Genomic DNA, 12,877 nt, shown 5'->3' with positions numbered 1-12,877 from the left:
GGGAGGCTGAGGCAGGAGAATGGCGTGAACCCGGGAGGCGGAGCTTGCAGTGAGCTGAGATCCGGCCACTGCACTCTAGCCTGGGCGACAGAGTGAGACTCCGTCTCAAAAAAAAAAAAAAAAAAAAAAAAAAAGTCCTTTACAATAAGTGAGTGTTTGCCCCGGAAATCCTATAACAAAAAGGAAAAAAGTATCAGTGGTATCAAAGAACTGCAGCTATTATATATAAAGTGAAAAGTGGGAAAACATGGAGTTCTACTCTGGGTTTTATGATAGCATCAAGAAATCTCGTATTTGGTGAGAACTGGAGAGATATTCCAGTACAGCCTTTCATTCATTATTTTATATAGTTGGCATTTTGAGTGCCAGCTGTGTCAGGCACTGGAGAGAAGAGCAATGAAAAAATCAGTGTCTCTGATCTCATGAAGCCCACATGCTAATATAGAGGAGACAGACAATGAACAAGTGTGTGTGTACACATTTATAAGTGTATTATGTCGGATGATAAGTGCTATGAAGAAAATGTAGGGTAAGGTGGATACAGAGAGTACCAGAGTGAGAGAGAAAGTTTGCTTTTTTAAAGTGTAAAGTAGTTGAAGGTCTTGCTGTTAAGGCAAGATCCAAGTAAAGGAGTAGCTTGTCAATGTCACTCCTGAAGTGTTCCCTCACTGCCTCCACTGAAAATATGTGGACACATGCTCCAGATAAGGTCTGTCTTACCAGCAGTTTTCAGTGAGACTCTTGCCTATCTGAAGAAACCTACAAATTTCTACTTATTACAGTTCAAAACTATTCATGCACTGTACTCCAGCCTGGGCAACAGAGCAAGACCCCATCTCAAAAAAAAAAAAAGAAAAACTTCATTTACTGTTATGCCAGGGCTTCATTATTCTCTAATTGTATATATCGTTTCCTAAACCTCTGAGTAAGACTTTGCATTTATGTTAATTTGCCTCTTGTTGATCTGGGTCCATCGTTATAGCCATTCAAACCCTAATTATGACATACAAGCATACCTTCATTTAAGCAGTTTTTTAATAAATTTCATACTTATTTTCTGAAAACCAGACTAATCATTCATTAAACACTTTCTCTGTGTAAGACACTTTGTCTCATTTCTCCTTTTTTGATTCCAAGTCCATTTTCATCGTGGGAGGCTTTACCAACTTGTAAGTAGTTTTTAGAAATTATGTCAATTCATTTTAATGCTATACTCCTAACTAGTATTTTGTAAGTGTAATTGTTAAAATGTAATTAAAATCCTTGCATTTTTGTGATTTTATGAATATCTAGATGTAGTAGACCAGAAAAAGGTTAGAACTTTTTTTTTTAACGATTTTCAAAAGGAATTCAGGTTTGATTGTGAAAATTTCGAGTAAATTGGAAAGGAGATTAAAATTTATTTATTTATTTATTTATTTGTTATTTGTTTGTTTGTTTATTTTTGAGAGACAGTCTCACTCGGTCACCCCGGCTGGAGTGCAGTGGTGTGGATCTCTGCTCACTGCAACTTCCACCTCCTGGGTTCAAGCGATTCTCCTGCCTCAGCCTCTCAAGTAGCTGGGATTACAGGCCTGTGCCACCACACCTGGCTAAGTTTTGTATTTTTAGTAGAGACGGGGTTTCACCATGTTGGCCAGGCTGGCCTCGAATTCCTGGCCTTAAGTGATCCCCCCACCTCAGCCTCCCAAAGTTCTGGGACTACAGGTGTGAGCCACCGCATCCAGCCTGAAATATTTTTAAAAAGAAGTTTCTGTCAGAATCTGTTCTGAGTGAACAATTAAAATTTTTTTTCATTAGAATAAGAAGGCTGAACTCCTCCCAAGTCCTAATTTCCGGAGCTGTTACATTTTGGTCAGTGTTTTCTAGAGTATTCTCTGCATTCAAAAATTGCCATGTAACTTAACATAAACAGAACATGTGATTATGTCTTATAACTTGTTTATTTCAGATAGCAGTAAATTATTGAGCATTTCATCTCAGAGTACTGATATGTTGTCCTTTTCATTGGCTTCATAGTATTCCTTTGTTAGGCTATACCATGATTTATTTAACTCAATCTCAACTGATAGACATTAGATTGCTGTATATACTTCTTTATACATTTACTTATCTGAAATCAATGTATTTCCCACCCTGGAATTTTTCATCCACCACAAAAAGACTGTTAGAAACCTTATCCTATGTGTAACATGTTTGTGAATGGTGTTGCCTCCTAGTGGCAGAGCTTAACAGCACAAACATCATAGCAGAAGTTTTTTTTTCCATATAGATTGTGTTCAAAATGACAGGCCATATGACTGATTGAAAGTAGAGTTCAGGTTACTCTTTACATTTTTATTTTATTTTATTTTATTTATTTATTTTTAAGACAGAGTCTCGCTTGATCTCCCAGGCTGAAGTGCCGCAGTGGCGCAATCTTGGCTCACTGCAACCTCTACATCCCAGATTCAAGCGATTCTCCTGCCTCAGCCTCTCAAGTAGCTGGGATTACAGGCGCCCACCACCACGCCAGGCTAATTTTTTTTTTTTAATATTTTTAGTAGAGATGCGGTTTCACCATGACGGCCAGGCTGCCCTCGAACTCGTGACCTCAAGTGATCTGCCTGCCTCGGCCTCCCAAAGTGCTGGGATTACAGGTGTGAGCCACTGCACCTGGCAACCCCTTACATTTTAAATCTTTTTTTTTTTTTTTTTTTTTTTTTTTTTTGAGATGGAGTCTCACTCTGTTGTCCAGGCTGGGCTGGAGTGCAGTGGTGCAATCTCGCCTCACTGCAACCTCTGCCTCCGGAGTTCATGCCATTCTCCTGCCTCAGCCTCCCAGGTAGCTGGGACTACAAGCGCCTGCCACCACGGCCCGGTTAATTTTTTTTTTTTAATATTTTTAGTAGAGACGGGGTTTCACCATGTTAGTCAGGATGGTCTCCATATCCTGACCTCATGATCTGCCCGCCTCAGCCTCCCAGAGTGCTGGGATTACAGACCTGAGCCACTGCACCCGGCTGCACTTTAAATTTAAATGTATTATAATCTATGGCTTCTAAGCAAATGAAAAAGATAACAATAGAAATACAATATGTGTTCCTCTAGAAATCCACTATAAAATTACCTTGTTAAATGATTTTAAAATTTTAAACTTGAGATTTTTGTTCCCAAAATATTGTCTTGTAAAAAGTGTCAGGCCGGGCGTGGTGACTCACGTCTGTAATCCCAGCACTTTGGAAGACCAAGGCAGGCGGATGGCGAGGTCAGGAGTTTGAGACCACCCTGGCCAATATAGTGAAACCCAGTCTCTACTGAAAATACAAAAAATTATCCAGGCATGGTGGTGGGTGCCTGTAATCCCAGCTACTTGGGAGACTGAGGCAGGAGAATCACTTGAACCTAGGAGGCGGAGGCTCACTGCAGTGAGCCAAAATTGCGCCACTGCACTCCAGCCTGGGTGACAGTGCGAGACTCCGTCTCAAAAAAAAAAAAAAAAAAAAAGGTTATATCAGAGGTTAGGCTCAAGCCTGTAATCCCAGCACTTTGGGAGGCTGAGATGGGTGGATCACTTCAGGCCAGAAGTTCAAGACCAGCCTGATTAACATGGAGAAACCCCCTCTACTAAAATACAAAATTAGCTAGCCTGGCCGGGCGCGGTGGCTCAAGCCTGTAATCCCAGCACTTTGGGAGGCCGAGACGGGCGGATCACGAGGTCAGGAGATCGAGACCATCCTGACTAACACGGTGAAACCACGTCTCTACTAAAAAATACAAAAAAAACTAGCTGGGCGTGGTGGCGGGCTCCTGTAGTCCCAGCTACCTGGGAGGCTGAGGCAGGAGAATGGCGTGAACCCAGGAGGCGGAGCTTGCAGTGAGCCGAGATCCGGCCACTGCACTCCAGTCTGGGCGACAGAGTGAGACTCCGTCTCAAAAAAAAAAAAAAAGAAAAAAATTAGGTAGCCTAATGGTGGCACAGGCCTGTAGACCCAACTACTTGGGAGGAGGAGGCACGAGAATCATCTGAACCTGGGAAGCACAGGTTGCAGTCAGCCGAGGTTGCACCACTGCACTTCAGCCTGGGCGACAGAGTGAGACTCCGTCTCAAAAAAAAACAAAGATATATTATTTGTCTCTAAATTCCTGTATGTAAAAGGCCATTACAGGGGCGTGCTATTTGCATCTATCAATTCGTGTACGGTAAAAAGCCTAACTGGGTGAAAGTATAAATTAGTAACTTTGCATAAAATATTTACGGCAAATTAGTTGTTTTGGATTTTTTGGGGCTTTTTTTTTTTTTTTTTTTTTTTTTTTTGAGACAGGGTCTTGCTCTGCCACGCAGGCTGGAGTGCGGTGGTGTGAATCACTGCTCGCTGCAGCCTCAGCCTCCCAAGTTCAAGTGATCCTTCCGCCTCAGCCCCTCAAGTAGCTGGGACTATAGGCATGCACCACCACACCCAGCTAATTTAAAAAAATTTTTTGTAGAGGTGGGGTCTTGCCATGTTGCTCAGACCAGTCTTGAACTCCTGGGCTCAAATAATCCTCCCACTGCAGCCTTCCAAAGTGCTGAGATTGCAGGTGTGAGACACTGCAGCTGGCCCTAGTTTAAAAGTTTTAACCAAATTGCACTCACATGAGGCATAAGACTTTCTCATAAGACTGCTTTCTTCCTTTCTAGTACTCCTATGAATGCAGGGTATTATCAATATTCTTGATCATTGCCAATTTAGAAGTCAATCAGTGACATCTTTTTTTTTTTTTTTTTTTTTGAGACGGAGTCTTGCTCAGTCGCCCAGGCTGGAGTGCAGTGGCGCCATCTCACTGCAAGCTCCGCCTCCTGGATTCACTCCATTCTCCTGCCTCAGCCTCCCGAGTAGCTGGGACTACAGGCGCCCGCCACCACCCGGCTAATTTTTTTTGTATTTTTAGTAGAGACGGGGTTTCACCATGTTAGCTAGGATGGTCTCGATCTCCTGACCTCGTGACCCACCCACCTTGGCCTCCCAAAGTGCTGGGATTACAGACGTGAGCCACCGGGCCTGGCCAATCAGTGATATCTTACTGTTTTTATTACATCTCTTTGAGCTAGTGATATTGAGCATCTTTGAAAAACTATGTTGGTATATTATTTTGTATATTCGTATCTTATTAATTTGTGGTTTGATTTTGCCTGCAGCCTTTTCCTTTGTGGTCTTTTGGTTTCACGTCTTGCTGTTTACTAAAAGACATTTTTTGATAGTTTCAAATGTTTTATTTATCTAATTATAAATGAAAGTTGTAAAAATCAAAAACAGCATGTTAGAATGTAAAGAGCTCTGACTTTAGAATTAAATTCCACCTTCTCCACATATCATTTATATCAGTTGGGCAGAATATTTAATCTCTCTGAAACCTATTTGCTCATATGTGTAATGAGTACCACTTCACAAGGCTATCATTAGTATTAAATGCACATAAAATGCCTTTATTTTATTTTTTATTTTTGTGATACGATCATGGCTCACTGCAACCTCCACCTCCTGGTCTCAACCAATCCTCCACTACAGGTGTGCGCCACCACACCTGGCTAATTTTTGTATTTTTTGTAGAGATAGGGTTTCGCTATCTTGCACAGGCTGGTCTCAAACTCCTAAGCTCAAGGTATCCGCCCGCCTTAGCCTCACAAAGTGCTGGGATTACAGGCATGAACTGCTGCGCCTGGCCCACATAAAACAACTTTATATGTGCCTAGCAAATAATGAATGTTTGTGTTTTCTTTCTTCTTAATACCCTGTCATTTCTCTGCTTTTGACAGATGATGTCAGTTCATACAGACTGTATTGTGTCAGTGCAGATTTTAAGTACATTGATGGAAATAACTATTAGAAATGGTAAGTATATCAACTTACTGCAATTTACAGTGTGTATTATTGGTTGCTATTTACATGGTATCTTTCATATTGCTAAATGTTAGTATATTTGGAAATATACAATACAAAATTATTTTTCTAATCAAAAGTCATTTTTTTGTTTTTTTGAGACAGAATCTTGCTGTCGCCCAGGCTAACGTGCAGTGACGCAATCTCAGCACTGCAACTTCCACCTTCCTGGTTCAAGCAATTCTCATGCCTCAGCCTCCTGAGTAGCTGGGACTACAGGCACATACCACTACACCCGGCTAATTGTTTTGTATTTTAGTAGAGACGGGGTTTCGCCATGCTGCCCAGGCTGGTCTCAAACTCCTGAGCTCAGGCAATCTACCCGCCTCGGACTCCCAAAGTGCTAGGATTACAGGCATGAGCCACCTCACCCGACCTCAAAAGTCTTTAATAATGAAATGGAACTTCAGTTAAACAATGAGTATCTGAATTTTCCTACTTGCATTGAGAAAAGAGTATAAGATCTTGCAAGTGGAAACCCTCACCTACTATTTACCAAATCATGGCCTACTTTGCTTGAGAAGTGGAAATGGTTCCAAACTTACTTAGCCAACTAAGTTTAATTGGCTTATTGGTAAGCAGCAATATTATACTGATAATACAGTAAGGCATATTGAAAGCATCCACTGCAAAGGTGTAACATTTGCTTTCTCATCTTTGAGAGCCCTTAAAAATAAAAGAAGCATGGTGGTTTACCTGTTTCATCTGTCTTGGGGATTGGGACTATAAAGGCAATGAAGATGATAAAAAATCTTCCTGTGTTATTGATAGTTGGGATTTTACCAGTGGTATTTCCAGCCATTTTAAAACGTGTTACTTCCTTCTGAGTTACACCCTTTTATCCATCACTCTCAGATATTTTCTTTATGTCATTTTCTTCATTTTATTTGGGAATCTATAATTCCTATGCTTAACCTATAACTATATTGTTAGCATAAAATTCGCAGCTATCATTTGTATAAAACCATTGTAATTATTTATGTTTCACATGCAGACTGTCACCTTGCAAATGTGGGTTTATAGACCACAGATTTAGAATGAAATGTTTTCTTCTGTTAATTAGATACCTTCAGTGACTCACCAGTTTGGCCCTGGATCCCATCATTGTCTGATATAGCAGCTGTGTTTTTCAATATGGGGATTGATTTTAGATCTTTGTTTCCCCTGGAGAATCTTCAGCCAGACTTTAATGAAGACTATCTAGTGTAAGTTTTCTCATCATAATTAACTCCAAAAATACCATTTCATACAACTTACCTATAATTATAGCTAAAGTTTAATATTTATTTCTGATTTTTAAAAAGATCTCTCAAAGTTGAGATCAATCTTCAATTAGATACATTCTTAACATCTGTCTTAATCTAAAAGCCATCATCATGTTTAGCAGGCAAACAATAGGAATATTCTCATAAAAGTTTTGTTTTCTTTTTACCAGACTTTCCGTTGTTATTTAACATTGTTTTGGTGGAAGTATTGGCCAGAGTAATTAGACAAGAGACAAAAAACAAGAGATACAAAAATTGGAAAGGAGTTGCTGAAAGATTATTTGTAGATGTGAGTTAATCTAGACATAGAAGCCTAAGACTCGGGTGAAAAACTATGACAAATAGCTAAGAAAATTTGGTGTGGGTGTCTGGGTATAAAAATAATAAACAGAAATGAATAACCTTCAAATATGTGAAGTGTAACTAGTTAAAAGATACACTGGGCTGGGTGTGGTGGCTTATACCTGTAATGCCAACACTTGGGGAGGCCAAGGCGGGAGAATCACTTGACGCTGGGAATTGGAAGTTGCAGCGAGCTGTGATCACACCACAGTACTACAGCCTGGGTGACAGATTGAGACCTTGTCTTTAAAAAAAAAAAAAAAAAAGGATGGGGGCCAGGCACAGTGGCTCATGCCTGTAATCCCAACACTTTGGGAGCCCAAGGCAGGCAGATCACTTGAGGTCAGGAGTTCGAGAACAGCCTTACCAACATGATGAAACCGGGTCTTTACTAAAAATACAAAAAAGTTAGCTGGGTGTAGTGGCACGCACCTTTAGTCCCAGCTACTTGGGAGGCTGAGGCAGGAGAATCACTTGAACCTGGGTGGCGGAGGTTGCAGTGAGCCAAGATCACACCACTTTACTCCACCCTGGGCGACAGAGTGAGACTCCATCTTAAAAAAAAAAAAAGGAAACTGGTTACAGACAAAGTATTAATTTCAAGTCAATAAGAAAAAGATCAATACCTATTAGAAAAATGGGCAGAGGAAATGAATAGACTGATCACAGAAAAGGGAATAAAATGGAAAGGTAAAGGAAGTAAAAGGAAAAAGTTGAATATATTCACTTAAACATTATGAAAATTCTGTTTCCACTCCGTATAGGATCCCTGGTTACTCAGATGTAATCTGTATCTGAAAATATATTGGATAGCAACATTTCAGCTAGAGACTGTTTCATCACTTTAAATAGGAAAAATAATGTTTATCCAGCCCATCCAAAAATCCCAACTATTTCCCCTAAATATTACAAGAATGTTCTTAAACACTTACATTTTAAAAGTTACCACATATTTCTGCATAATATAAACATTTAACATACTGCTACTTTATTATTTAACATTTAATGAACTCAGTAGTGTGTGGTAATTTTGTATGTTGTGTACAACAATTTGAATTTTTCTTACTGTAGTGAGCATGTACAGTAGTGGAAATAAACAGTGGTGGTGGCTATAGTCACTGTTGTATAGTGGTGAGTAAAGGTGGGCACAAACTTAACACAAGTGATCTGGTGAAGGAATGAGTGCTGTGTAACAAAATGCCTGTTTAAACAACATGAGCATGAGTCTGGAAATTGTGTGTGTGTGTGTGTGTGTGTGTGTGTGTGTGTGTTTGTTTGAGACAGGGTCTTGCTTTGTTGTGCAGGCTGGAGTGCAGTGACACAATATCAGCTCACAGCAACCTCTGCCTCCCAGGCTCAAGTGATCTTCCCACCTCAGCCTCCCGAGTAGTTGAGACCACAGGTACTCACCACCACGCCCAGCTAATATTTTTTTATTTTTTGTGGAGACGGGGTTTTGCCATGTTGCCCAGGCTGGTCTGGAACTCCTGAGCTAAGACAATCCCCTGGCCTCAGCTTCCCAAACTGCTGGGATTACAGGCATGAACCACTGCCTGGCTTGAACTTGTTAAGATACTACCCCACTCACTGTTCTCTTTCTTTTCTTTCTTTTCTTTTCTTCCCTGCCTTCCCCTCCGTCCCTCTCTTCCCTGCCTTCCTTCCCTTCCTTCCTTCCCTTCCCTCCCTTCTCTCCTTTCCCCTTCCCTCCCTTCCCTCACTTCCCTCGCTTCCCCCCCTTCTCCTTCCCCCCTTCTCCTTCCCCTTCCCCTTCCCCTTCCCTCCTTCCACAAGATGAGGTCTTGGTCTGTCACTGAGGCTGGAGTGCAGTGACACGGTTATGGGTCATTGCACCCTCGAACTCCTGAGCTCAAGTGGCCCTCCTACCTCAGCTTCCTGAGTACCCTGGCACTACAGACACACACCACCATGCCTGGCCAATGTTTTTACATTTTTTTATAGAGAATGGATCTGGCTATGTTGCCTAGGCTGGTCTCAAAATCTTGGGCTCAAGCAGTCCTAACACCTTGACCTCCCAAAGTGCTGGGATTATAGGCATGAGCCACTGCACCTGGCCATCACTGTTCTTTTTTTAACCAGGACTCACAGCTTACCCATTTTTGCCGGTGTGTATATGCGTATTTATCATGGCAAGTTATCTATACAAATAGTAGATGTAGAGTGAAAATGTTTGCAGATCGTCAGAGTAAATATTTAGGTAGAGAAAATTCAGATATTAAAGGATACTAGTACAGTTCTTTTCTTGACCATTATTCTGCTAGGTACATAGACTTAAAATTTAAGTCTAAATACATTCTAACCTTCAATTCTGTATCCCTTCAATTATCACATCCCTACGTTCCTTTTCCTCCACCTATGTCATATCTATTCGTTCCTTTTCATTTCCTGTGTCAATCTAATTCAGATTCTCTTTTCCTGCCTAGCCTGGCAAAAAATCTTTCCTCCAGGGCCTTTCTCACTCTCTACTATTCTCAAACCTTTATACCCTATATTTAAGACTTTACGATTTTACCCTGACCTGTTTTCTGTTTTGTTGTCAGCTTTCTAATCAAATGGGTCTGCCTGCTGTCCCTCCACATCATAATGGCTAGCCCTTATATAGTGTTTGCTGTGTGCCAGACTCTGTTCTAAGGGCTTCATTCACATAGTACCTCACTTAGTAGTTACTACAAATACTAGTAAGGTTTTCATTTCCATTTTACAAGTAAGGTAGGCACGGAGAGGTTAAGTAACTTGCCCAAGGTTATACAACTAGAAAGGGGCGCAAAGAAGTACTAAGCAGCTATTTTAAAAAATAAGTTCTTCACATGTAGCTGTGGAAATATCTCCAAGATACATTGCTGAGTGAGAAAAGGAAGGTACAAAGGTATATAATATACTACCATTTGTATTAAAGGTGAAGGGGGAGTGATAAAGGGTAAAAAAATGTTTCCTCTACATTCACAACACTTCTGACATCAAATATATAGGTTTTCTACACATTGTCATTTCTCCAGTTCCCTGTAGACACCAACTAGATGTCCTACAGTTTAATGCAATTCTAGTTCTAATTACCCAGAGTTAGCACAGAGCCCACAGGTTAAGGGCTGAATCCCACAAGACTGCCACCACTTCATATGGAATCACAAGTCTGGACTTCCCGTTCTTCTAAACAACTAGCTGTAAATCGGGAGTTCCTACAGTCCTCCTCCCCTTTATGTTCAGTAATATGCTAGAATGGCTCACAGAACTCAGGAAAGCAGTTTACTTACTATTATTGGTTTGCTGTAAAAGGTACAACTCAAGAACAGCCAAATGGAAGAGATACATTGCGCAAGGTATGGGGATGGGAGTGCATGGAACTTCCCTGGCCTGTCCAGGTACTCCACCTTCCCATCATTTTTTTTTTCTTTCTTTCTTTCTTAATAGAGAAGACAGAGTTTTGCCTTTTTTTTTTTTTTTTTTTTTTTTTTTTTAAGACAAAGTCTTGCTCTGTTGCCCAGGCTGGAGTGCAGTGGCACGATCTCAGCTCACTGCAACCTCCACCTCCCAGGTTCAAGTGATTCTCCTGCCTCAGCCTCCCGAGTAGCAGGGATTACAGGCGCCCGTCACCATGCCCGCCTAATTTTTCTATTTTTGGCAGAGATGGGGTTTCACCATGTTGGCCCAGGCTGGTCTCGAACTCCTGACCTCAGGTGATCTGCCTGCCTCAGCCTCCCAAAGTGCTGGGATTACACGTGAGCCACCACCCCCAGTCGAATTTTGCTGTATTGCCCAGGTGAGTCTTGAACTCCTGGGCTCAGGCTATCTGCCTGCCTCAGCCTCTCAAAGTGCTGGGATTCAGGTGTGAGCCACGGCACCCTACCCACCCTCTCATCATCTTGATGCATTAGCCAATCCAGAAGCTCTCTGAACTTTAGGGTATTTTTGGAGGGCCAATTACACAGGGATAGTTGATTAAAGCATTAGCCATTGATGATTAACTTAATCTTTAACCCCTTTGGGTGAGACTGAAAGTTTCAGCCTTCTAGTCACATGGTTGATAACTCTGGCAACCAGCCCCTATCCTCCAGGAGTCACTTTATTAGCATAAATTTAGGTATGGTTGAAAAGGGCTTATTATAAATAACAAAAGAGGCTCCTCCTACCTCATCAGACATTCCAGAGGTTTTAGGAGCTCTGTGCCAGGGATTGGGGACAAAGATCAAATGTATTTCTTCTTATACCACAGTGGGACATTTATTCGTATTTGTTTGTTTATACATAAAATGCCAATGGAAGGAAGGACTAAAACTCATAGTAATTATTTTAGGGAAGAAACGAGTAGTTATAAAGAACAGAGCTAGGAGGGCAGTTTATCCCAGCATACTGTACCTTAATATATTTTGATTTTTTTAAACCATGTAAAAGTATTATTTTTTCAAAAAATTTAAAATGTTATCTGTCTTTTGAAAGCCAAGTTCATGCATCTCCTCTTTCATGAATCTTCACTGATAACCTCTGATAACTAGAAGTAGAGTGCGTTGAATTGTTTCTGTATATTGCTATAGCAGTTTCTTTAGGCCATTTATGAGTCTTTTACCTATTATGAATTCTTTTTAGTCAGAGCCATCTTCTACATAGCTCTCTAACACCAAGAGCAATGAGGATAGTACCATATAAAAAGTAGTTTGTTCAAGAGAAAACTGATGCATAATGATAGAAATGATATTAGTGTTTGCCTTGAGTCAGGGATAGCAGATTGACTTGGATTTGGCATAAAGAGACTTTTGAGGGGAATGGAAATGTTCTACTTCTTGATTTGGATGGTGGTTACATTAGTATATATGATTATCAAAACTTAAAATGGGTACATTCCTTTTAGTGTATGTAAATTATACCTCGATAAAACATAGTTTTTAAAAAGTAGCCCAATATTTCTTAAAGTGAGTAATATATTTTGTGCCTAACTTCACATTGCTTTACTCACTTCTCAATAGTTCTGAAACACAGACAACATCAAGGGGAAAAGAAAGTGAAGATTCATCTTATAAGCCAATTTTTTCAACACTTCCTGAAACCAACATTTTAAATGTGGTTAAGGTAGGAAAAAACTTTTGTGTGTCTTTGGCTCAGAGCTAGAACCATTTAGTCTGTGGTTAATGGTTTTTTGAAAAAAAAATCTCGGCTGGGCACGGTGGCTCACGCCTGTAATCCCAGCACTTTGGGAGGCCAAGGCAGGCAGATCACGAAGTCAGGAAATCGAGACCATCCTGGCTAACACAGTGAAAATCCGTCTCTACTAAAAATACAGGCCGGGCGCGGTGGCTCACGCCTGTAATCCCAACACTTTGGGAGGCCAAGGCAGGCAGATCACAAGGTCAGGAGATCGAG

At 40.8% G+C, this 12,877-nt stretch overlaps 1 protein-coding gene across 1 annotated transcript in view; it reads left to right on the top strand.

The window, feature by feature from the left end:
* SLF2 (SMC5/6 complex localization factor 2) overlaps positions 1–12,877 on the top strand; it is a 55,179-nt gene that overhangs the window by 20,456 nt on the left and 21,846 nt on the right. The window contains 3 exon segments of the mRNA XM_017851769.1: positions 5,777–5,852; positions 6,964–7,105; positions 12,484–12,586. Of these exon segments, the coding sequence (XP_017707258.1) occupies positions 5,777–5,852; positions 6,964–7,105; positions 12,484–12,586 (321 nt within the window).

Source organism: Rhinopithecus bieti, unplaced genomic scaffold (genome assembly GCF_001698545.2).
Source record: "Rhinopithecus bieti isolate Rb0 unplaced genomic scaffold, ASM169854v2 scaffold_31787, whole genome shotgun sequence".
Classification (NCBI taxonomy): domain Eukaryota; kingdom Metazoa; phylum Chordata; class Mammalia; order Primates; family Cercopithecidae; genus Rhinopithecus; species Rhinopithecus bieti.
The sequence above is the reverse complement of the archived record's forward strand: the minus strand, read 5'-3'. Positions and strand labels throughout refer to the sequence as shown.